Source organism: Prinia subflava, chromosome 5 (assembly GCF_021018805.1).
Source record: "Prinia subflava isolate CZ2003 ecotype Zambia chromosome 5, Cam_Psub_1.2, whole genome shotgun sequence".
In the NCBI taxonomy this organism is placed as follows: domain Eukaryota; kingdom Metazoa; phylum Chordata; class Aves; order Passeriformes; family Cisticolidae; genus Prinia; species Prinia subflava.
Window position 1 is genome coordinate 56,316,805 of NC_086251.1, and position 25,923 is coordinate 56,342,727.

General features: G+C 42.1%; 1 protein-coding gene across 1 annotated transcript in view; it reads right to left on the reverse strand.

The window, feature by feature from the left end:
- Positions 1–2,603: 2,603 nt before the first annotated feature.
- The window catches only part of BRF1 (BRF1 RNA polymerase III transcription initiation factor subunit), a 171,457-nt gene continuing 148,137 nt past the window's right edge, over positions 2,604–25,923 (reverse strand). Inside the window, exons 16-18 of the mRNA XM_063399514.1 lie at positions 11,641–11,692; positions 8,438–8,606; positions 2,604–6,263 (exon numbers count right to left, since the gene is read on the reverse strand). Of these exons, the coding sequence (XP_063255584.1) occupies positions 6,226–6,263; positions 8,438–8,606; positions 11,641–11,692 (259 nt within the window). The 3' untranslated portion in view covers positions 2,604–6,225. The remainder of the gene's footprint in view (positions 6,264–8,437; positions 8,607–11,640; positions 11,693–25,923) is intronic.

Below are 25,923 nucleotides of genomic sequence, written 5' to 3' on the forward strand. Positions count from 1 at the left end.
ATGGTGCTGATTTGCTGTTGGAGACCTCAGAGCTTACGGCAGGTCCCACTGATTTAATGCAGCATGCAACAGTAACTAACAATGTCTCAGTGGCCTTGCCTAAGAGTTTGCTTGAGAGCAGCGAGTAGAGTTTTGAAAACATTTGCTTCAGCTGTATTTTATGCCACCCCAACCCATGAATCTTACCTGAATGGTGCTGGTGTGTGTTGGACTCTCCCCCATTGAGCTCCCAGAGCTGAGCAGGAATCACAGCTGATACAAGGATTCATTCCCAGACACCAGGCTGTGCTGAAAACCATTATCCAATTACAGCACATCCACCTCACAGTAAGTCTGTGCCCACCTGGAAAGTTCTGACCACCTCAGCCATCCCCATTTTTATCAAAAGCAGAACAGCTAACTCTTCTCTGCTGCTTAATTAGGCAAGGCTTGACAGAGTAAGAAGGGGCTTTGGACCTAGCACAGTATCTGCTTTTACTCCAGGACTGGTTTTACCTACAGTATTTTGGTTTTACCCCAGAGCACTTCTAACCCCTTCCTTCACTACTGCTACCACCCTTAGAGACTGTTGGGAACAGCACAGATCCTTGAGTGATGTAAACCAGCAAAGCTCTTCCTGCCTATTCCACAGTCCAGTGCACATCATTACAAAGAATATTCCCTCCTCTTTCTGGTTTTAATGCAGCTTTTCTCCTTAACACCAAACTACAACCCTTAAACTCACTATAAAAATTAATCTCTTTTTTTTCACTTGAGAAACAGTGATACCACCTCTTCTTCCTTATCTGGCTTGGTGTCCTACCTCTTTCAATACCCTCCAGTGGACTGCTTGGGCTATAAATGATGAGTATCATGCAGGATATACCATGAAAACAGAAGAGTCTGGAACTCTTGTGTGAAAAATGGACAACACTGCCTCATCCCTGCTGCTGCCAAAATGCAGCTTTTTCCCCTCTTAGTCTCTGTGTACAAATCCCTTTTCCCACAGAAGAGCACTGAAGAAAAATTACATGGAAATCAGTGTTGGTGCTGTTTCTTTTCATTGCTTTGTTCAAATTCCTTTAATTTGCTGTATTTTTCTGCTTTTAAAGAATTGAGAAACTTTACTAGGAGCCCTGAGAGCAGTGAGAAAGCACTCTTGCTGCAATTTGGCAATAGAAATGGATAACACAGTGATTGCCATCCCTGTGCCCAGTACTGTGCCACTCACTGCCCTCCCACACAATAACAAATGCACAGTTCAGGCTACAAGGCATCAAATCCTGTGCTCCTGGAGTCCCAGGGCAAGAAGGGAATTTCATTTTGCATTTTTATGAACTGTATGTGCTTCCCTGATTTCCATGAGAATGCACAACAGGTCCCATATGAAAAAAATAATTACAATGAAGCAACTCTCCAAGTAAATTTGTAATGCCCTGAGTCCTGAATTCTCACTGAGCCTCCCTTCTCATGTACTTAACTCCTTTTGTTAAACAAACCAGCACTCACCAAGATCACTGCTGGTATCAGGGTGGGCAAAAAATACTGAACAATGTGCTGTAACTCTTCTTACAGATGAGATGGGAGCAGAAAACTGTAACAGCCTCTTCTGCATTACAAAACACGAACATAAGAACAAATGTGCTATGACCTGCTGGTGACAAATGAAGGTAATAAAAAGCCTTGTAAGATTTCAGCTTTATTAGCATTATTTAACTTCTGAGACCTTTGAAGGAGGCGTATTTGATGAATGCAGCTGTGGGGACAGGATGGTTTTCGTTATGAAAGCCTGGTGTGGCACAGAAGAGGAAAATTACAGGACAAAACCAAGAGCTGTATGTACAGCTTGGGAAGAGCAGAAAATGTGAGGCCAAGGTGGTCAGTATTTTGTAACAGCTCAGATGTTACCAGGGAGAGGGCATCTGTGATAGACATTGCTGGAGAAGTTCCCAAGTCTCAGTGGAAATGGCTGGAACAGTAGAAGAGAAATTCAGTAAAAACATCCCAATGTCAATGAGAGCAGAAGTGTGCCTTGATCACACTATGGGAACACAGTGAATTGCTGGAATGACACATACTGCCTTATCAAATCTACTGTTAATCATCCTTTTATAGGCTAAAACTTTGCAGGAGACACTCCTGAGGATCCAGTAGGACCTCTTTTTTTTCCAGCAAAAACTAAAAGGAGCAAACACCCATCTGTACAAAGGGCAGATGTGGATTTTTTGTCTCCAAACTGTGGCAGCCAGATGTTGATAAAATAACATGATTTTTAACTCAGCACACACCTTATTTATCAAGATACAACTTTCAGAAACAAGCACTGGAACAGTTCCACTAAACACACACACCATATATTGTTCCCACAGTCAGTTAATTATACAGCTTTGTGGAACAGCCTCGTTAATGTTATCCACTTCACAGAAAGTATCTACATCAGTGGAACGGTATCTTGTAAAAAACACTTGCCTGATTAGCTGTGTCTTCCCTTTTAGAGACAAAAGAAAGCTCTGAATGACAAATTTTGGCCATGACCAACCAATCACGCAGCAATCAAAACCGAACATTTTTACGAACGAGGACAGAAAAATCAAAAATTATCAGGAGAGCATCACAGCAGCAGATGGGCTATGTAAAGGTTTTATTTTTTATTTACAGCAAATATATTACAGTAAAAAAGGTTAACATGACTCGTGGTTGTGGAAGGATGGTACATATGCTCACATCAAAAAGGTTTCATTTCCTTGGCACTAACTGAACTGAACGCGAGGATTCAACACAAAAATAAGAAATAGAACATTTATTAGGCAAACTCTAACTGTACACATCTGCAACTAGGGTTTCAATGCAATCCAAAAAACACAAACAAGTCATCAGGATGGCAAGGACTTTTTCGACGAACATGTTCAACCCTCAAGACAAGGCTGTCTGGCACCATTTAAAAGTTGCTGTACTGAACACACTGATTTTAAAGAAATGTCACAGATGATTAAGACACTGAAAATGCACTCAGCACAGTGAAGAAGCCCATTATTTTCCTTATTTCTTTTTTTACTCCCACAACACCAGAGTGTTAAAAGGCTGCATGGCAGACAAGCTGGATGCAACAGCTGGAGGGTTTTGCCTGTCAAGCAAAGTGACTTGCAGCAAGAGATGTGCTTTCATGTTGGTGCAACAAACCCAATGATACACAGCTTGTGGCTTCAAGGAAGATGATCTAAGAACAACAAATGTTGAAGCCTTATAAGCTCTTTACATCATAATCAGAATCCTGAGAAAAGCAGGATCCAAATTACTCCAAGTGAATTTGGGCTTACTTATACACAACAGAATTGTCCAGATACATCAACTGTAGTAAACAGAATTAATGCAGTGTTAATCTTTTTACATTTTAATGACTAGCTATAAAAACAGAAACTAGCATGTTCAAATCTGTTTACATTTCCTGAGCTTAGTTAAATGAAGAAGGAATGAACGTTATAAAAATCCCGGTAAGTCACCAATAAATTAAAGATGTACATAACCACTATAGCTTAAGAAACTCAGAGTGAAGTCTGCCTATCCAGTATCCCTTCTTTAGGAATCCTGTACAGAAACCATGCCATTAACTTCACCAGCAATACTGAGATGCTATGGAATTGTAGGTCTTTTTTTTTCTTGCTCTTCCAGCAGATTGCCTGATGGCCTTTCCTAATAAAATCATATGAGAGCATCCAAAAACTGCAACCTTCTACTTGCAGTGCACAAAATAATGTTCTCAGCAACACAATGTACTAATAAAATTCCAATTTCATAGCTGCAGTTATTTGGGTGGGCTCTCAGTTCCTACACACATCACTACCCTGGCAGCAGGTTTGGTGTCCTTTGGGGGAACAAACCAGGAGACAGGAGGAAAGACCTTAGCAAAATTCATCTTAGCGGTTTCTTTAAGAGCCAACATCTTGCATTTGAGAAAAGCACTCGACCTACATGAGTCATACACATGTTTATTTATGCATGTTTATTTCCTGCATAGAGAATACTGTGTACCTTGGAATAAAACCCAAGCCTTGAGAATATACTGAGAGTATATTTGTAGCAGTGCTATGGAAGATTAATTCAAACCCAAACAATCAAACTCAACGGTCTCAAAGATTTGCAGAGCATAAACTTGGATAAAACAAACCACTTTTTAAAAAACTGTCTGCTTATAGCATACTTTATTTTATGGTGTAGATAAAAGAGAGGTAGAAAGGTTTATCTCCTCAGTATCAGTTTCTGTGCAGTATTTATAAAGTATCAGAAAAAAAAAATCTATAGCTTTTCGGTGAAAATGCCAGCTTTTCTCCTAAGAATTATAAGGAATCTATGCTTTCCACTTAAGTGCTGCAAACTAAGTAACTGGAATCTGCTTCAGATGAGCTATTCTTTCCAGTAGCCTTACCACACCAATTTTGTTACCAAGTTCTGCTTCTAAGAAGTCATTACAGAAATACTCCTAATGCTCAAAAATTCCTCACAGATACAAGCCACCAAACCATATTTACCAGCCAAATAGTATCAAGTCTGCTCCTAAAAAAAAGCACTCATTCTTGCTCAACTTGCATGATCCATCCTATGCAAGCTACCAAGAGGGACAGAGAAGAATGAAGTATGGAACTCCATGTGGTCCTTCCCCTGTTTGGTGATGTCCTCAGATGTGAGCACCCCCATCAGCCTGTCTGGCAGAGCACCCTGAAGCAGCTTCCCTTCCTGCCACGATCAATTCTCTGCAGCAGGAGCATGGATGGGGCTTCAGTAACAAGTGCTCCTCAGAAAAGGTAAGAAGGAAGACCCGACCAGGAGACACAGTTGAACAGAAACCATGCTGGTAAGATAAAGATCCATCTTTCCCTGGTGTTAAGCCCGCAGCACTCCAGTTTTCATGACTGTCACCAGATCAGGGAGAGAGATGGAAGCATCAGCTGCAGACATCAAGAGCGTGATCCGGAGCGCAGCGCATTTCCCACGGAGCCCAGCAGTGCCAGGGGAGGGCAGGTCAGAGGCACCAGGGTGGGATCTGCCCACAGGGGCTCCACTCCTGACCCCTGCCCTGGTGGCACTGCCACAGCTGATCTGTCTGTAAGAGAGGACCTGCCTGCTGACATTTCGGGGCACACAGGGCTGGAGCTCCAGCTTTATTCACATAGCAACAACTGATCAAGGGTGGGATTTGAGCCATGAAAGTCAGACTGCTGCATGGTGACCTTTAATTTACCCAGTGAATGTTAAGCAAATTACATTAAATTAAATTCAGTCAAAGCAGATGCTAGCTTATTTATTAAAAAGCTCAGCTTTCTCTTTCTTTCAACTGGTTTTAGAGACCAGCAGCTCTTGGGAGCAGACCTTCACTCTATCTTAGTCAGGCAAGAGCAGCTCTACAGAGATGGCCAGAGTGACTCTCCTGCAGCAACAGCAGCCTAAAGAAGAGCTGGCTGTCCCTAAGGATACCCAGCAACAGCTCATGAGCACAGCATCTTTGCCTCCTTGCTCCCTCCACTTCCTACCTGACCCAGGTCTTCTCCCTCCTTCCACAAAAACCACACCAGACTCACAGTGGAAGACAATTCTTCACTGCCAACATTGCCTTCTACTGTCAAATATTTAAAGAAATCTATGAATTGATTAATATAAAGAAGTATTTACTCTGTTTCAGAAAACCAATACTGCTCTGCAAATATATAACTTGTCATTAACTTTTGATAGGGTTGGGTAAGGGAGCTCATATACAGTAACATGGTTGCATTCACAATCCAGGTTGGAAACATTTCTTCCTGTCAGTTGTGGCATGATGAGAGGACTAATGCTCCTGTACTCAAATAATCAACAGGCTCTGTCCTTCAATCTGCTCCCTTTCAGCACTATGCCTAAAAGCAGTCACATAAATAAGAGATGTGCAGCTTTCAGCCACACAGGCTTCATGCAAAGTCCGTTTTGTCTCTTTTCTTTTGTTCACTGGAAACATTACTCTCATTAATTTAATTCTCCAACTATGATCCACCAAAATAAAAATAAATTCAAGTAGGAATCCAAACTGGTTATTGCTGGGTTTTGGGTCAATGTAAACTGACCAGACCCAATACCAACCTTGAATTCACTTTACAAAAGTAAGGATTGTTCGATTACATTTGCTGACCATAGACAGCTTCTTTCACTTTTCATATAGTTTAAAGACTGAAGATTTGCTGAGAACAAGACACAGTCCATGTCCCCTGGAAGTAAATGGAGCTAATAGCCATCATCTTCATCCATATCACAGCCATAATCTGAAACACACAAAGACAAGGGCATATAAAAATGTAAGTATTCTGGGTAGATGGAAGACACAATAGAAGTATGGTTTCTTTAAAGTTATTTTCTTGCTATGTAGCTACATGTTAAGTTTTGCCTTAGGCAAGCATTTTAAAAATCATCTGTTTTCTTAGGCCTAAATAACTTCTTGCATGTACTTCCCTCAATGAAATAAAATTATTTTTAAGCATGTATGGGCAAATATCTCTTCTCACTTGTCACTAAACCCTCATTTAGGAATACTTGGCACATGTATATATGAAATATTTGGTTTAATTTAGAGGCTAAGGTGATCATGCCTGATTGTCACAAGTGACCTGGCACACAGTGGCTGATAAGCAGCAGCAGTACATTTACAAGTAGGCACGTTTTTCACTAGACATAAGCACCAAGGAAAGAGCTGGTTTGTTTATATTATTCATGGATTTATGAGCTGAAATTGCAAGGGTTCAGAGATAGCTCAGAGTTCCCATCAACATCAAAAGAGTCATGGAATGAATCCTGACCAATGCATCTGACTCAGATCTCCCTTATCTTCTTACTTCTAAACTTAACATTTTGGCCCTATTTTTTAATCCAGTTTTGTTTTCTTAAACAATGCTGAGTGCAAAGACTGTGCACTGTGTGTCAGAAGGCAAGTCTGTATGTTTCTAATGCACCACTTTCTCTTCTGTGTGCTTCTGAATGCACTGACACAGATATTTTCTGTTGTGTAGATGAACCTATGGATAATTATTACATACAAGCACTGAGGGAAGTTAAACTTTATATTCCAAATCCAGTACAGGGCAACATCTCACCCTAAGAGACAAGCAAATGCTCTGAAGCAGAATTAAGTGTAATCTATAATGATTTGTGTAGAATGGGTGAAGTTCACCATCTGTAATTCATGTAGTTATTCCAGGCAGACAGGCTTAAAATCCATGGAGAAAGCAGCTAGGAAAGAGTTATTTGTTGTGCTGAGCAGCTCTGCACACCTGCATTCGAATTCTGGGAATACTACTTTCCTTCTCCATTTTATTCTTCATTTTATTTTTTAACTCTAATTTTTCAGCTGTTGTCCAGACCAGACGGGGAGTAGTGGAATGTTCTCAGAATGGTTCCAAATTAGTAACATTTACAAAGAAAAAAAACTCAGTGACCTTTATCCTATTTTTGTGGGGGGTTTATTAATAAACATAGACCCACCCTCCCCCACACGGGTGCCTTTTCTTGGGAACGTTATTCTAATAATAAATGCAGGCAACAAACTGTTTTTCCTACAGTTCAGCAATTATTTTCCAGCAGAGAAATCAATTTAAAAGCAACAGGCACTTTTGTGAAATGTATACATATTGTCCAGAAAAGCTAAATGAATAGTGATGGAATGATTTTTGCCGTAAAGAATATTTCAGTAGGAAACTTATTCCCATCTTGAGTCTTCGTAACCCATAATTAGCAGCTCTCATTTTAAAAATAATTTTGTGTATTTTCAAAGCTTAACTTCTAAAGGGAAGTTTTTAATAAAGGATAAATGTGGATGTGTCCAGCTAGGAAAAACCACAGCAGAGAGGAGACTGCCTTTTCCTGCCAGCAAAGAAATCTAATTAAACCAGTGGCTTTGCTGGGTAACCCAAAGAAATTAGCAGCATCTGTGTACCATACATGCACCACCAATGCCATTCCTGCACTTGGGGAACAACTGCTTCCTCCTAACCCCTTCCCTAGAAACAGAGTGTGATGATTTGTTCTGTTTTGAGCTTGACAGACAAGTCCTCAGGGCTCCTGGACAACCCGGACATCACTGCAGCCTCCACTGAGGAGGCACAGGGAGCAGGGAGGGGAGGCTCAGGAGCCCCAGGCACTGCTAATGGAGGGGTTACTGACCCCCCAACTCCTCAGATCCACTTTAATAAACCTGGTTCTGGAAACACCTCACACTTCAGTTTGTTCTTGAGAAGCCCTCTTAGCCTAAAGCTCGAGATGCAAAGTTTTCTCTTTGTCTCTAAGGTCAGGCTTCAGACAAGGGTGGTTCCAGGCTTCCCACAGGAATGGGCAATGCTGAAAAGGCAGCAGGAGCTCTGGGACAGGGACAAGCAGGGGAACCCTGTGTGTCCCCACCCCGGCAAGAACAAAGCCCACAGCACCAGGAGATGATAACCCAGCTCACCATTCCCTCCCATTAACTGCAAGGCGCTCATGCAGTGATCCTCATCTTCTTCTACCTCTTCCTCTTCCACCTCTTCATCAGGGTTGTAAGCTACTGGGCCACTCTCCACAAGCACAGCTGCTGGTTTTTCTACATCAGAGGCTTCAGCCTGTGCATTTGGAAAGGTAACCTGCATAAAAGAAGAGAGAACAGTAGAGCAGCCCTTCCTTTGGCCCAATATTTGCACAGAACTTTAGAAGCTTCCAAACAATACAGACAAGAGAGACAGAAACTGATGCCCAGTGCTACAGGTTCAGCTGTTCTAATGAAAGTCTGAAAGAAACTCAGGCAAAATCCCCTAGTTTTTCCTTAGTTCAGAACCAGGCAACCAGTAATGATAACAGCAGAACAAGGATTCTCTGGCAAGCACAAGGGGAGGAGAAATTTGGGAGCGAAGGCTCCTCAGCAGAGCACTGTGGGAAAACTTACAAACCTCTCCCACGGTGTGCTCAACTCACATCAGGCCTATTACAAAATAACAACGTTATTGACAATTTAATAATAGCAAAAATGTACCCTTCAAATCAGAAAAAGCCCAACATGTATTAGTTTTGACAGCTGTGGTTGGATTTATTTGGCGGCACAACGAGCTGTGGAACAAATAGCACTCTGTAGACAGCACTTAATGCGATGGCAGAGCACTCAGCTGATAATACACACTGGCACCTGTAACTGCACCTATGGAACTCATCAGAATTATCATCTCCAAACACTAACCTGGGAAGCAATCATCAACAGGACCTGCTCTGTACCTGTTCCTCCCCAGCTGCTCCAAGGTTAGGGAGGACACAGCATGGAGGGGAACACTCCAAGGGAACAGAGGTGAATTTGGAGTAGGTAATACTGTCTTTGGTTCACTAAGGAGAGATCTGGGAACGGGGCAGGAAGCAGCAGCACAGTCTGTGCCAGTACAGCCCAGGCTCTGGTCTTTCTGACCTTTCTTCTCATTTTCGTGATGTGCTCAGTCTGGAGCTCCACCTCCTTCTGTCATGCAGGGAAGAAACATCAGAGGAGCTTTGCCTCCATCCCCTCTGTAATAGGGTAAAACTTTCCACACACAGTCTGTACTTGGACTGTTTGGGGGTTTGTACACTAGAGCCCATGGCACACAAAACCAGTCAAAAATTGTACCACTTTGAAGAACCTTAAAGATGAACCATGAATGCTGTGTTGTCATGTGAAGAATTCTCAGAAGGGAGAATTGACAGTACCTGTCACCAGTCAGTTGTTATTTGAGACACTGAGACATCTTTTTTTTTCTATCTTTCTTCCCTTGGAAGAAAGATGGAAAAGACTGGGACCACTTCATTGGAAGGACAGTGGTGAGGTGCTTCTAAAAATGAATGGTCCAAAGAAGACCAAAAAATCCCAACTCCTTTGGTCCATGCCATGAAAATAGTGCCACGGCGCTCTAAGTTTTAAATTACAGTACACAATTATGTACTGCTGCATGTCCTCCAATTCCATAGGCAGCAAGTTCTGATAAAATGCTGCAGTTTATTTTTATTTTTTTATTTATAAATGTATTTTCTTGGGATGCAGTAGCTCCCAGAATCCCTCTAACTCCAGGCACTTCAGAGATACTGTAAGAGAAAATCCCTGTACCAGAAAGTTGATAGTCTAATTATTCAAACATCAAAGCTGTTCCTGAACTTGTCATATACCATGACAGTCAACCTAAAGAATCTGCCTGAGTTTTTCAAAGTCACCTCAGGGTTTGCTTCAATAGCTCATTAATAGGGCAAATGACACCCATTAATTTTAATAGAAAATCAAGTATTTAGATATTCGGATCAGTCAAAGACAGGTTTTCATGATTTTTTAATGCTCAAAATAATAATATTATTTAGAGGAACTTCTCTCCAGTTTATATTTCCTACCACTGCTTCTGCCTCTAGAGTGATCAAATTGAGTCCATCTTGGTATAAGCAGAAATAGACACAACAGTTTGAGACAAACCAGCATCATAATATACATCAATTTATATATTTAAAAGTATCCATCTGCTCTGAAAAAGTGGGTGAATATAAAGGAGGTACAATTGAGTCATTATTCTTTAAAATTGCACCATGCTAATTAAAATGTGACCTTCTTCTAATTATCATGTCCACTTCCAGACTGCTGTACTTCTAAAAATGTGCAGAGTTTTCTAATGAGCATAGAATAAGAAGTGAAAATGTATTTCCCTAGGCAGGATATCAAACTGTTTCTGAAAATCAATGACTTTTAGCCATTTTAAAAATAAGGCAGTCAAACAACACCTTTAAATAGAACTTCCTGAATTCACTTCCAGACGTCCTGGACTGGAGTTTGGCACTTAGCTTTATGTATGGATGGGCAATTGTCAAAGGTGTTAAACTTCCCAAAGGAACTGGTTCACTTTCAGAAGGGTGTCAGTGTCACATGTTCATGGGCAAGAGGGACAAATATCTTTGGTACACTGAATCTTTAGATATGCAGTATTCAGTTCATTGTACACAAAATGCCTGTGAATACTCTGTACAGTGTGAAAATAATAACGAGAGAGACCAGCTATCACTGTTATCTGGTTTCACTATCTGATAATAATAATGATCCCTTTGGGAGGTGCACAAATCAACCCAAGGAGGGCTTCTGGCAGTGGCCAGTTGCCAGCACTAACTTTTTTGTGGCACTATCACATTTTCAAACTAAACAAACAAAGCAAGGAGTAAGTCAGGCTCTATAGGGTAAGCTCTTTCCACACTGGTCTCTGACAGAAGCCCAGCCCATCCCTGGGGTCAGCTCTGGCTGCACTAAAGTGGAGTTTGCAAAGTCCTTCTTCTCTGTGAGGCCAGTCCAAGCGCTGAGAAACAGGCACAAGCTCTGCCCTCTCCTGCCCTTCCTGACCATTTATCTGACATGGACCTTTTCAGATCCTTGCAGGGAGTTTTCTCTTTTCTGCTGTCCAATGAAGCATCATGAGGCTGTGCTAATGTTCCTAATGGATAAGTAAGGGCAAGTCTGGGTTAGAAAACAGCCAATCTCAGCTTTGTTCAGAGTAACCAACTCCTGGCCTGATCAGGCAGACAAGACTGATTTCTTTTACCCTTATCTACCACATGACCAGAACCAGGCTGAAAAGAGCTTGTGGGAATTTCCAAACTCAACCTGTTGCACCAGGAAAATTGCTGGACTTTTCATACCTCTTCTGTGGCAGCTTTCTTAGCAAACTGGGTTGAAATCAAGGGTCTCAATCTGCAAAGAAATAAAGAAAAAACGCTGAACATCAGAAAAGTTGCACAAGAGTTTGACACAGAGTATTCATTTTCCAAGCAGTGAAAGCACTTTGCTAGTGTTATGTTGTGCAATTACTTTTTTAATGATTCAAGATAAAGAGCAGAGAGCCACAAATGCCACGATAATTAACACACACATTCCCTTGGAAGCGTCTGTCCTAGATCAAGGTAACAATAAAAAATGCCAGCATAGTAGCAAAACCTCATCTCAAAACTGCAGCCCCAGCTTCTCCCCAAGGTCTTTGAAATAGCTACATTTGTCACATTTTACAAAAATCAAAAGAAAACGGATTTTTGGAAGAATGTAGACATGACAAGACTGGGCCACACTGATTACCAAGCACTGGTCTGCAACTGCTTCCCTGAATCTGATGATACACAGAGGATACCAGTAAGATTATGCATGCAGGATACCATAATCATCACAGGCAAGATTTTAACCTCTAGCTACAGAAATCATAAAGAAAAAAACCACAACCCCAAACCAGGGACCCTGAATACCTTGAAAAAGAAATGACAGAAATTGAACGTAAACATTTTTTAAAACTCTGCATCAGATGTGAAAGAGACCTGCATGTTTGGGGAGAAGTGCAGGATCAATATAACTTTACAGCTAAGTGTTAAATATTATTACTTCTGAAAAACATTTCATAGTCTGTTGTTTCCTTACTGCCAAGAAGGCTGCTCTCAATCCATCACTTAGTGTTACTTTCTGGACTCCCCTGCTCATCTAGATGTTTCCATCTAGTCACGAAGAGGATGACTTGCTTTCCACAGAAACCCTGCTCAGACAGCTCCTCAAGCACGTCTTTAACAAAGTCTAGGCAAACAACTTTAATGAATACCAATTTATGCCTCCAGAGATACAGTCTTTTATGATAAGCAGTATTTTACTCTCATTTTTCTCTTAGTCATTCCTTCTTGTTAACACAGAGAAACTGGTTGTTTTCCTACTTATTTATTTCAAATAATCAGCAGGAGGAAACAAAACCCCAGAGAATGAGCAGGGGAGACTCAGATCATTATCTCTGATGTGGAGACAATATTAAAATACAAAATACTGGCTAAGCTTCAAAAAGGTTCAAAAACTGGTCATCTCTGAAATGCTTTGCAGGACCCAAAAGGCATTTCAGCAACACAAGTAATTGAAGGTGCCTCCTCTCAGCAGATCAAAACAAAAATAAGCCAAGGGAATGTTTCAGGAGCTGTGCCACTGAAGAATCCAGAACACATTATTTCTGCTACAGATACTTCTTGTCATATTATATAATTACAAAAAAATTCAAGAAGGAGATTCTCTTGACCTACATAAATATCTATTACTTACAAATCCTGGTCGACTTCTGAGCTCAGAAAGAATATATTTGAAGGCATGGACACACTCTTCCCTATGTGCTCAACCTTCTCTTTCTGTTATCCAACCCCAATTGTAGAATTTTCACCTTTAAATGCTGTCTAGTCCAACCCCCTGCAAGGAGCAGGGATACCTTCAACCTGACCAGGTTCCTCAGAGCCCTGTCCAACCTGACCCTGAATATTTCCAGGGATAGGGAATCCATCACCTCTCTGGGCCTGTGCCAGTGCCTCACCACCTCAAAACAAAAAAATCTCCTCCTTAATTCCCGGGATTTGAGAGTACCTACCAACTTTCAATTACTGTTTTCCAAAAAATCACCCTGCTTAGATGCTTATGAACATATGATGCAGAAAAGGCAAAAGGTTGTAGCTGAAGGATTCTAATTACCCAACAGGTTGTGTTTCATTCACATGACTGAAAACCACCCAACACTGGTAAGAAATGAAGGAATTTTATTTTAGATTATCATGATTATTGCAATTAACATTGTACAAAAGATAGCACCTTTTCCCTCCTGCTACCCAAAGACATCAGACCTCCCTGGAGCACCCTGAAAATATTTCCTCCCCCCAATTAAAATCAAGCTGTTGAGTAAGACTCACAAGGTAATCAGAAACTGCTGACATTTCTTTTAGAGCAAATTATACATGTGCTCACACAGTGAAGAAAACAATCACAGCTACAGGAAGCAGAGAGTAAACATTCCAGTTTCATTTTAATTAAAATGGTCCCCTAATGAAAATAGAAAGATTCACGTTTATGAAAAGCCTATTTGCAAAAACTTTAGTGCTACATCCAAGAGCCCTTCTATACCATTTCTCAGCAGCAAGGGACTCTCCCACCCAAACTGAAATTAAAGCTGTATTTCTGCTCACAATGCACACGTCTTCGGTTCCTTACTACAAATACAGCACTGTCATCTGATCTGGGCAATACAGTTTCTCTCTCAGCAGAGTAGAAAATGCATCCAGAAGCCGTGGGGTGGATCCTGCTCCTGCCATGGATGGTCAGCACCTGCTGCAGGCCAGGTCCAAGAGGGTCACTCATCACCTGGGCCCACTGCCCCTCCATACTACCTGCTTCCTAAAACACTAGCCACGACACTGGGAAAAGGTAAAACCATCAGAAAGAGAGACAAAAACTTATTTCCCCACTGAAATAATGGCTTTGATTCAAACTACAGCTATAAAAGTTATAAATATATAACCCTCTTGGCTCTCTTTATGCCTATGGAGAACCCTACTATTACCGTACAAAACCGTTTAAGAAGGTTTTATAGTTGGGGTGTTTTCTGTTTCTTAAATGCCCCAATGTCCTGACCTCCTTAAACCAGAGCAGCTGCTGCCACACCAGCCATATGGAGCAATAAATTACTGGCTGCCATGGCTACAGATACAGGCTCCTTCTGCTGTCTGGCTGCACCTCAGAGGCTGGAAAGAAGTGTCTTCATGGAAAAGCACTGCTTTAGAGGTTGGGACAGGTCTGAGTATTAATGATCAAAGAGCACCTTGAAAATATAAGTAATTGAAGTATCTTCTCCAACTTTCACTGGGCATGCCTCAAGCTCATCTGTAAAAGGCTACCAAGGGACACACATGCACATATACACTACAGAAGAAAGCTCCTATCCATCGAAGTCCAGACTGAATTAGAGGTTCACAAGCTCCATAAATAATAACATCCTACATTAAGGTACATATACACTCCATATATACTGAAGTGACAACAGCATCTATTTAAAATGTAATATTGTGATTGGGAAATAAGGGGGCTCCTGGTCTTCCAAAGTGTGTCAATTGTCTTTCACCATTTATGATGACTTTTAGTTTGGGGCATTTTCCTTATGAACTCTGCAAATTAACACAGTACCTTGTGGGAGGGAATAACAGAACAAGCAACATTCTGAACAGCAATGTGATCCGTAAAAGGGGATAAAAAAGATTTCACACAGCCCCAAGTGTGTTACATCCACACTTCAAACTACTTCAAAAATTATGCAGATCTACTAATGCTCATGTCAGCCAACACACATAACACTGGAAGCAGATTAACTTGACATGTTTGTGACAAAAACTAATGGCATGGTACAAGGCATCAGAGGCTGCTCCCTGCCGAATCTGCTCCGCTCGCAGCTGAGATGTGCACGATAACGTCTGGGTTTGTCCTCCAGCTTAACAATTTAAAAGAAGATTCAATATAATAGCTCCTGACAAGGTTGGAGATCACACAGATTGAACTTTCAAAGTGTTTTTCTCTGAAAAACAAGCTGGCTGTGACAAACAACAGTTTTTTATTTTGCTTATTATTTAATAACAAAAGATTACACAGCACAGTACATAAAAAGAGAGAGAGCAGTGAGAGGTAATAAACCCACCTCACTTGCATCAGACTGTTCATCCACCAAAAAGTTTTGACAATACCATAACAATCTCCTCAGTCCAATCCTGCAAGTAATTTGGAAACTCACCCAAAGCTCTGTTTCTTACTGAATTTTAATTTAATCCACCCATGTAGGGAACATCTTATTGCTGCTTACCACCCATACTAATTTTATACACGGATGGTCCCAGAATACACAATGGGAAGCAGAGATTGAACAGAGCCCACAGCCACAAGCCTGCAGTGTAATTATGCTGGTCATCCAAGACAACTGCCCATGAAACCTATATATCCATGCACAGGCCTTTCATGTGCAGGGACAGAAAAAACTATTGAGAAATGACTCAACAAGAGACAGGTCAGGTTCTTCACGCTGGCCAAGATCCTCCTCTCACCTGAGGCCAGATGGTTTTGCCTCAGGAGATCAGTTTACTAGACATCTGTGTGAGAAGGAAATGAATATAAATGTTTATACAGACTAAGAGTGCCCTTTAATTAGGTACTGTCAATGTTATCCTTACCGGAAAGCTGGGAATTACCTCTCTGCAAGGATTTAAAGCTCTTCTTGGAAACACAACAGGATCAGGAGATACTGAGCCATTGTCCTGCCACTGGGTCAGGACAAAGGGGTGACCCTCCCAGACTTGGATGACTGCTGTTTTCCAGAGGGCAAAACAAAGGCTGCAATGACAGCTATAACCCTGGAGCATTTCGGGGTTTGCACATCCAGCTGTGCATCCCACCATCTTCCACATCTGCTTCTGCCTGAGAGCCAGACGCTCACAGGAGCCGTTCCCACCACTCCAGAGGAAGGGGAGGCACACAGCCAAGGCCATGGCTGATTGTGACACTCATGAACAGCAGAATGTGCCCTCAAGGCAGGGCTGGGGGCCAGGGTGCACTGCACCACCTCAGAAGTCCAGATACAACCACACACATCATGCTCTGCAGAATGACAAGCCACCTATGATGCTCACACCTTGAAACTGTGTGTGCCTGAACGTGAGGCAGGCAGGTGGTTTTGGCTCTCTCAAGACCAGGCTCTTCACCCTCAGCTCTCCATCATGGTGAAAGCCCCAAGGAGTTTCCCTGAATCACTCCCCCAAGTGCCAGGGTTGCAGAAACCCCAACTAATGGCAGAGAGATTCCAACTACGAGCATGTCCAAACTGCAGTGAGCTCAGCTCCCACACAGCGAGGTCCCTTTGGAGATGGCTCAGTGCTGCCACTGTACAGATGTGACTGATGGAGCAGCAGGCAGGGTCTGAACCCTCTGGATACTAACAGACAGCTAAGCCAGTTCCTGCTAACTCTGCTCCAATATCCCTGTGTGAGCTCTAATTCCACCACCAGTCAGTGCTTTTGTCCTGTATCTGAGCAAGCAACACTATGGAAAGAGCCATTTCAAGCAGGAAAAAAGCAAACTGAAGTTGACAACAAAACCTGAAGTGAAATGAGGAATTGTTCCCACTTCTGATTCCCACTCAGTCCTCTTTCATGCTGGATCAGAGGAGCTTGGCTTTCATCAGAGCAGCACCAGACAACACAGCACTGAGAACATCTTCAGTGCTAATGAGAGCAGCCTCTCCCAACAACTGGAACTGAGCACTGAGAGACCAAAACTCACAGGAGGAAATTGGAAAAAAGTAAGAATTTCTGTCATTCACTAAGGAATAGATTTACCACTGAGGAACTAAGCACCTACATCACACACCAAAAGGCTTTTGAAAAGCAGGAACTTTTCTAGTGTGTCGTGAGTTAAACACCTACTTCAGGCTTTTCAGAGAGGGGCAAGGGCTATGACATCTGTCTTCAATAACTCAACTCAGAGTGGGCAATATTTTTCTGCATAGCAGTAGCACTTTTTCTTCAGTTAGATGCCAGAAAATAGCAACTTGCTGTTCTTCCCACCGACTAAACCAACAGATTTTCAACAGCAAAAATAAAAAGAATGACATGTAAGGCCACCTCATTGGGACCAAATGAAATTATGCTCCTGCAGCAGATCCCAAACAGTATCTGCACCTATCTGCTTCTAAAGGAAATTGCTGCAGACCATGGGAAATTACAATTGCTTCAGGACAAGATAGGCTGACTGATCTAATATTTCTGGTTGCCACACCTTTTTCCTGGGTTTGTCAATAAAGATACTGATGAGCTCATCTCTCCACAGGTCAGGAAAGTATTAGTTGAAAATATGCTATTCCTTTCACCATGGAAATTTTTCCAGATGAAACGATGGCAGCAAAGCAAATCTGCACCTTGCTGAGAAAAGCTACTTAAAACAAGGCAGCTATGAAGCATTTTAATGAAGGTAAATGAGTAATCATAATGGTCTCAGTTAAGCAAGCCTAATGGCAGTGTCACTTTTAAGACATGGGCGTGAGACAATTCATGTGGTGACAATCCATTTGTCTTAACGACCGTGTAGCGCCATCTTTCAAATGGTAACAGTGCAGAATGCAACTGCTAGGCAGAAAGAACCATTATTAGCAGAGAAGGCAAATACAAATAATTTTAAAATGGTGCCTGAAACTATAGTAACAAGAAGAGAAATTTTAGAAGTTAAATGAACACATTATCATCTGAACAGAAGGATTACTCTACTGAAAAATTCTCAGCAGTAGCATTGCCGTCTGTTTCTGGTGCAAATGTATTTTTCTAGACTCGAGCAAGAAGGATTACAGATGTTTGCTTTTGGACAAGTGTTTTGATCAATCTTAACCTCATGAAAGCTTCAAATGAGGCGAAAGATAAAAAGAAAACACCTTAGTAACCTGCAGTCTCTGAGAACAATTCACTGAGGTTGTTATACCCAAAGGTGATGCCAGATCGATCGCTGGATCTTCCCTGTTGACATTACAAGGACAAAAATCATGCCAGACAAAGAGTAACTCACTTCTTCCACACCTCTAGCAGCCTATACCACCAGGCAATTATGCAGGCAAAACTAATATTTCAGAATTCAGGCAACTATAGATTCATACAAGTAATCCATCAAAGAATAAAGATGGATGACTAATTTTTTTTTTCCTTGTGTCTGGTCTATTATACATTAAAGAGCAATTTCACTGGCAGCCATCTGGAAATCAATGTATTCCAAGCTTTATTTTATGATTACCAACATTCCCCTTCGTAACTCATTTCTAATTATAAGCAATAAATCATTCCTTCTTGCTTGTAATTTATAACAGCCAATTACAGCAAACCTCTTATTTAAATAGCAAATCTCACTGTAAAACATCACATATTTTGAGGTATGCATAGAACATCTAATCAGGCAGCCAAATGATAGAACAATGATTTAACATGGGTTTTGCAGCCACCAAGAAGACACAAGTGGAGAATCCACCCTCCCCTGTGACCTGTACACAGCAGAACTTTTCAAAAGTGAAAGCACAGGTCTCATCTGCCTGACTTGATGTAGGAGAGATTTACACACAGCAATACGTGAGCCAGGACACAACTCAGGGAAGGCTGGTGTCAAGGATTCCCTTTACTGTCAGGAAATGAATAAAGAGGCTGTGGCAGACAAAGCTGTAGGTTGGTTAAATAAGAACTTCTGGGCAATGTCTAGTTTCATTTTAGGAACTAACAGTGAAAGAACACAGCTCCAAATTTAATATTTACGAGAACAACTCAAGTAGCTTTTCCCATGTCTGGCTTTGTGTTTGAAATGGGCCAGTCTCCTCCCCCCAAGCCACAGGACTCCCCCATGCACTGCCCAGGTGCTCAACATCACACCTACTCCCTGTTACATGGGTTTCGTAGGTGTCAGCGTAGTGTATGAGCAAGGCACTCACTCAGATCACTTCTCCCCATCCTAGGAAGGAGAGGATCAGGCAGAACAAAGCAATGAACCAGTCGGCAGAGAAGAAGTGTCACCAAATAAATCCAGATTCTTCCTTTGGGGAGAAGTCTTTAATGGTGGTTTGCTATGGCAACCCTTACTAACAGAACACCAGCAAAGAAATGCAGTGGAGGATGTCAGATAAGACCAAACAGGGTCAGCCCAAAAGCACAGACAAGGACACAGAAAAAAAATTAGTTATATTTGTTCTTCAGTGTAGGTCTGAGTAACAGGCATGTGAGTGCAAACACAAGAGAGAGGCTTCTTATAAATAGCTCTGCTGGGATTTGTCTGTTAGGAAAAAAACCTCACTCTTGTCAGAAAAGTATTTGATACAATTTTGGATACAGAATTTATTACATGAGAAACTGATCTCAGGAACGTGGAAGTGGTTCCCACTGAGATTTTATTCGGTCATCACACAGCTCGAGTCTGTTCCAGCTTCACATCGTGTCATCTGGTAAGCGTTTACAGTAGGAATCTAGGGAACTGGATTTGGAAAAAATCCATTACAACTGACCTAAATCTGATCTGACCTGAATAATCAAACTGAATACCAAATTCAAAAATGGCTAGACAAAAGAGAGGAGTGGGAATTCTTCAGCTGCAGGAGTTACCTCACACTCTCTTCAGCCATACATTGGGTTAGGCACCCCTCTTTTCTTTTGCCAAACAGGGATGGAGGCTATGTGAACATCCCCTTGTTCCAAAGGTGTCAAAGACAAATGCACAAGTGCTGCAGGCTCCACTGCGTTCCCTTTCCTTTTGAGATGATATTCACTCACTAGAGAATGTGGTGGTGCATTCCTCCCTGCCAGGCCCCACTATGATCTAAGCTGAGCACCTGCAAATGGGCAATGGAAGATAGCAAGTGAATAAGAAAATCCAAAGAGAATGCTTTGGATGGGCAGTGGTGACCATGTCAGCACCATCTGGCTGTGTCTTTGCCACAGAGTCACCCCAGAGGGTGGCCTGGCTGACGTGGTGCTGCAACAACCACTGGGAAATGCTCTGTTGGACCCAGGGCCATGCCAGCCCACCCTACAACCACGTGCCAAAGTCCCAGCCTGCCTTGTCACCAAGCCCTGCCTGTGTTGCTGCTTCAGCGTCTCAGGGGCTTACACTGCCAGCACTGCTTTATTGCTGAGAGACTGAGCTGAAGATGTACAGGTGCAGCACCACCTAAGCAACACACAGCAACTCTCCATAGATGGATCATTATTTACAGAGACCTTGTAATGATGTGTACAACAAAAAGTTTCACCACTTTCAAGATCCCTTATCTTCTTTTTATGAGAGATCTAAGTATTATTTATTAGCCTTCTCCAAACACAAAGCTCAAAGGCATTTTAACATCTGGTTTACTCTCTGAGCACTGAGAAGAAGAACACTCTGAAGACTAAAAAATCACTGGCTTGATGTCAGTGAAACTTAGGCAGTATTTCTGGCAAAAACTTTGAGCAAGGATGCAAAAAACAGCCTGTAGAAAACTAAAGGGAGGGAGAAACAGACACCAGAGCCTATAAATTTCATTTTGAAAATAAGGCGTCATTCTTACTATGCCTGTGGATGTGTATCTTCCCCATACAAAGTTTCAAAAGCTTTATATAAACTACACTTCTAAGCAAGCTTGTAATTAGCTAGGGGCAGGCTTGGCTTTAATTACAGCTTGAAGAGGCACACATTATGGAAATACTTAGCTAATAACCACTGCGATGCTGTGCTGATGGCTGAGGTCAGGCCAGCATGTGATTGCCATGTAAGCACCTGAGTACTTTCTGTCCTGTGTAAACTGGGCTCACTAAGGAAGGAGCAGGACCGGTCTGTCAGGTCTCCCTCCCTGCTCTGCCACACAGGCTAAGCCAGGCTTTGCTGGCAGCAGTGCTGAGATGTCCCAAGTGCCTGCATCTGGCCTCCCTGCTCCTTACAAGAATGCTGTGGGATACCTGTTCTCACCTCACCTGGAGATGCTGAGCAAAAGGAACCGGGAACCTGACAGAGGAGAGATGAAATTTCACCATTTCAGCATCAGGCAAGAACAGCCTGCACCCAGTGCATGTGTTGGTCAGATACCAGCACACACTGTGAATACATACACATGAACCTGTACAGCTTTTTCCAAAATTAATATGAGGTTGATCCCACATCCCATCCCAAAAACCCAGCAGGACAGGCTACAGGAAGAATACACCTCCAATACAATAGTCCTACAAGTTCACACAGCTCTCTCACAATTTTGGATCCAACTTTTACTGGCATAAGAAAGGACTAGAAAGTAAACTATACTTTTATTCCAACCTCAGAAAGTGCTTGCCTGGCACTCTCTACTTGGGTATAAGTATGCATGGATAATGAAGTGCAAAACCAATACAAATCACTGGGAAAATGGCTATTTACCATTGAATATGACACAAGCTTAAAATATGCATTGCTACACACTGTGGGTGCTTGCTCATACACTCTGTTATGTACCAATGCATCGTGAACTGGGTCACAGAAGCCCTTCATGATCTAAAAGTCCTGTCTCCTTCACAATGCGTTTGGTACAGATAAAGAGTATAAAAACGCAGCCATGGTTTTTTACAGAAAGAAAATTCCAAATGGAAATGTTATGAAGGAAAACAACATTAATGGCTGTTTTAAAATATGTGCACAACACATGCAACTGCTTTTGAGAGATTGAGAAGACCATCTGCCCGTGGACAGCAGACAGCACCATCTTCTCCAGTGTGTGTAAGGTTGCACATCTGTGGTGACGTCAGGTGAGCTTTGCAGGGGATCCTATGTGTAAATCAGACTTACCTGATAGTGTTTTGCTTTAATGCAGCTTAACACTAGTGTTAACAGACAGAATTATCCAGTAGAAACCTCACTCTAACTGCAGGGGAGATGCCTCTCACAGCCTCTCCTGCTGGTTTGACTGGATCAACTGGAAAACCTGTCCAGGTGAAGACTCTGCTGCCCACAGTCAGCTGCACGTGGCTGCTGAACAGGGGCAGCTCTGGGCCACCAGTCCCTCATCTGGCTCAGTCAAAACAGGCCAGGTCAGCCTAAGGTGACCTCTGCTAACTATTACCTTTGAAATTGCTGGGGTTTTCACAATCAGTTGGCAGGTAAGGCAGCAGATCTGAGTGTGGAGAGGCTGAGTTCAGCTGGGAAGATGTTTTCCTGGCCTTGGCTTACAGACAATGCTCCCAACACCTCCTCTGCACTGAGCCTGGACAGGTGGAAGGATGATCCCAACCTCCAACACTCAGCTGGCCAAAACTTCTGTAACTGGGAATCAGCCACTCCCTGTCAAAGCAAAACATGGCAAAACCCACATGCCAAAGTCTGTTTAAAAATCCTTACTCCACCTCAGTTTTTTACCCAACCCTTCCAAGAAATTGTGACTCCTGGTGTGTAGTTCCTCAGCCAACAAAAATCCAGCTTCTAAGAAGGGCCAATGTAAAAGCCAGGCCAGCAATTCCTCTTGCTGAACATCCTCTCCTCCACTTCACTGTAGCTATGGAAGATGCATTAAAAAGAAAATTACTGCAGTTACAAGGCTCCGTTCAAAATCTGCTCGTGCACGTCCTCAACTCTGTGTACACAGAAATACTGAGGGGCTGGGGTTGGTCCATCAGCACTGCTTCAACTGAGAGTGAGTCACATAAATGCTGTGTAAGCTATACTCCTACCACAATTACTAAGATATGGGCTGTGAACAGTAAAAGAAGTTCAACTGACCATGAAATGTGCAAATACTACAATAAATAGATATTTATACACTGTCTTATTTATACAGAATTCCTCCTTCCCAGCCTATCATTCATATTTTGTCACCATATTGTGTCTAGTTTTTCAGACAATTTTGGACATATAACAGATTTTAATTCAACTTTAGTGACAATGTGTAAAATCTGGAACAAATGCTATCCATCTCAAGTAAATCCCTGCTTTTTCCTTTGTACCTAACAGAGCTTGCTGTCCAACCATGTTGTGAAATGATTGTATTGAACAGAGAAGACAGCAAATTCCCACTGTAGTTCAAATCCCTCTAAATACTAACCTATGTTTGAAGATCAATAAAAGAAATGTACTGTCAGGTTAATCTTCTGCCCCTTTTTTTATTTTTTAAATTTTATTTTGAACTTCAACTCCTCGCATTAAAAATTCACAGCAAAGAAACAGATATTCCTGCAAGACCTGAGCTCCTTGGAGTGCTCAGCAGCATTGTGAGGCTGGGTATGCACAGCCCCTTTCCAGGCTTTGTGCCGCACGCACCCTCTCCAGAGGGAAGGGGCTCCCTGCTGCACACAAAGAAGAGGCTGTTTGGGCTCAAGTCACAACTTCAAAGACCAGCAGCACAGAATTTGCCAACTTGCTTGGCCATTCAAGCAAATGTCAACTGAAACAAAAGCACACCGAGGAAAAGTTGTTACCGAATGCCACACCGGGAAAATAATGCAAATTTGTATCAATGATCAACTTAGCTTTAACTGATTCTAATGAGCAAGTTGCTTATGTGGGGGTTTTTTTGTCACCACACTCATTTTGGACTCTAAAAGCATTTCTGAAGCATCAGTTTCAGAAAAAACTTGATTAAAAAACCACAAAAAACAGTGACACCCTCCCCTGCTTTTTAAAGAAACTTTAATGCATAACGTTTAGATCTCCTGCATTCTGTACTTGGTCAAAATATGCAGCAAATGCCTAAGAAGTGCTTGGCCCCAGGGAGACAACAGTCTGCACAGACTCACTTGTAACACACGCCCGCCTTTCAGCTGTTTAATCTCCATACACTGTATTTCCTTTATCAGCATGACAGCATTGCTCCACTTTGCCTTAGTTTTTTGTGTCTACAAAGTATCGTGAGAACATCAATACTTGGCAAGCTAACACTTGGGCTTTTAGCATGACATCACAGATCTCTGGGTTACTTTGCTCTGTTGGTTAGTAAAATGTAACAGCAAATAAATAGTTGTATAAAAGAGGGTTTTTTGTTGTGTAGGGTTTTTTTTAATGCAATTTAAGTGTTATATTGCAACATAAACACTTTTTACTGTGCATGTTTTTATAGAAAGTTTTACAGAGTAAAAGAAACTGAATCAGATTTAAACACAAGCACAATAGATTTACATTAGAAATTAATTTGGTAGCAATTTATGATCCTTTGGTGTGAATTTTCACAGTCACTTTTAGAGCAAGAATGTATAAGTTCAGAAGTGTTACATTTTGCCTGGCCTCAATGGGGAAATTACAGCTCTAAGCTTTTTGTTACCTTTGGGCTTCTGAGTATTAATAATTTATTTGAAAATCTTAATACAAGAAAGCAGCCTAAACCTCTTAAATAAAATACACGTTTCTACCATGAACACACTTCACACAAAGGTGCTAAAACCAATTGCCAACACTGGCGCAAGTTGATCAATCCAATATTGAATTCATTTAATGCCTCTGTGTCTTCCCACTGAATTCTGACGCCCATGCAAGCGGTCCTAATATTCAAATTCCTAACATTCAAAATCCTAACATTCAAGATTTATCCATCTCACAGGATAAATATGAAAAAATACACTTCAGAGACAGCATACGAGTGATGTGGCGTTTGCACCAAATGGCAGCACCATGCAGAGAGCCCAGGAGCAGATTTCTCTCATCTCTCAACAAAAGCAGTGTGGGGAGGCTGCTGAGTGAATGCTGTCCCTGCAGTCCTGCCCTGGGCTGCTGGCCCACCAGCCCTCCTGGCAGCACAAGGAGTGTGTTTGGCCAAAGCAGGCTGGAACAGCTCCCCTCGCCTGCCATGCGCCGATCCCTGCGATCCCCCCGCAGCCCCCATTAACAGCTGTGGGTGTTTAATGCACTTCAGACACAAAATCTACGGGGTGTTCCAGCTCCCAGGAACCTCAGGGCACAGGCTTGGGAGCTTGGGATCACCAACTGCTCTCCTGTAGACATCACCTGAACAAATCCTCCAGGATGATGCAGGAGAGGCCAGGCTGATGCTGATACCTGACCCCCCAAACCCAGCTCTGCCCTCCTGCCATTTCCTAGTTTTCAGGACTCCATCAGACTCACCCCCACATCAGCAACAGCATCTCAGACCTAACCAAACCTGACAGCTCCCAAATGCTGGTACCCACCTTGGCCAGCAAGCAAGCCCAGGTGTGTGCCCTCTTACACAAGCTGCATTTGTGCAGCCTGGCTTTTGCTTTTCTTTCCCTCAACATCACAGTTCAGATGAGATGATGTGAAAGCCCCTTACATTTTTTTCAAGGATAACAACACCCCAAGTAGGTGTCTTCAGCAGCAAGAGCTAAAAAGTTAAGACTCTACATGTCAAACTGCAACTCAAAGTTGGCTTTAGTTCTGACATGAACAGCATGCCTCATATTTATTAAAAACAGATGAAACAAGTCCCAATTCTTTTTGAATAGCAAAACTACTGAAGAGACCTGGTGGAGTTTAGCACAGCAGGAGGTTTAGTTGTCTATCACCACACGTTTAAACACTTGAGGTCTCTGCAATAAATGTTGAATTGAATTCACCATCAAAAGACAAAATCCATGTTCTATCTGCCAAAACCTTTAGCAGCCTAAACAGAAAATGTCACAATTGATTTT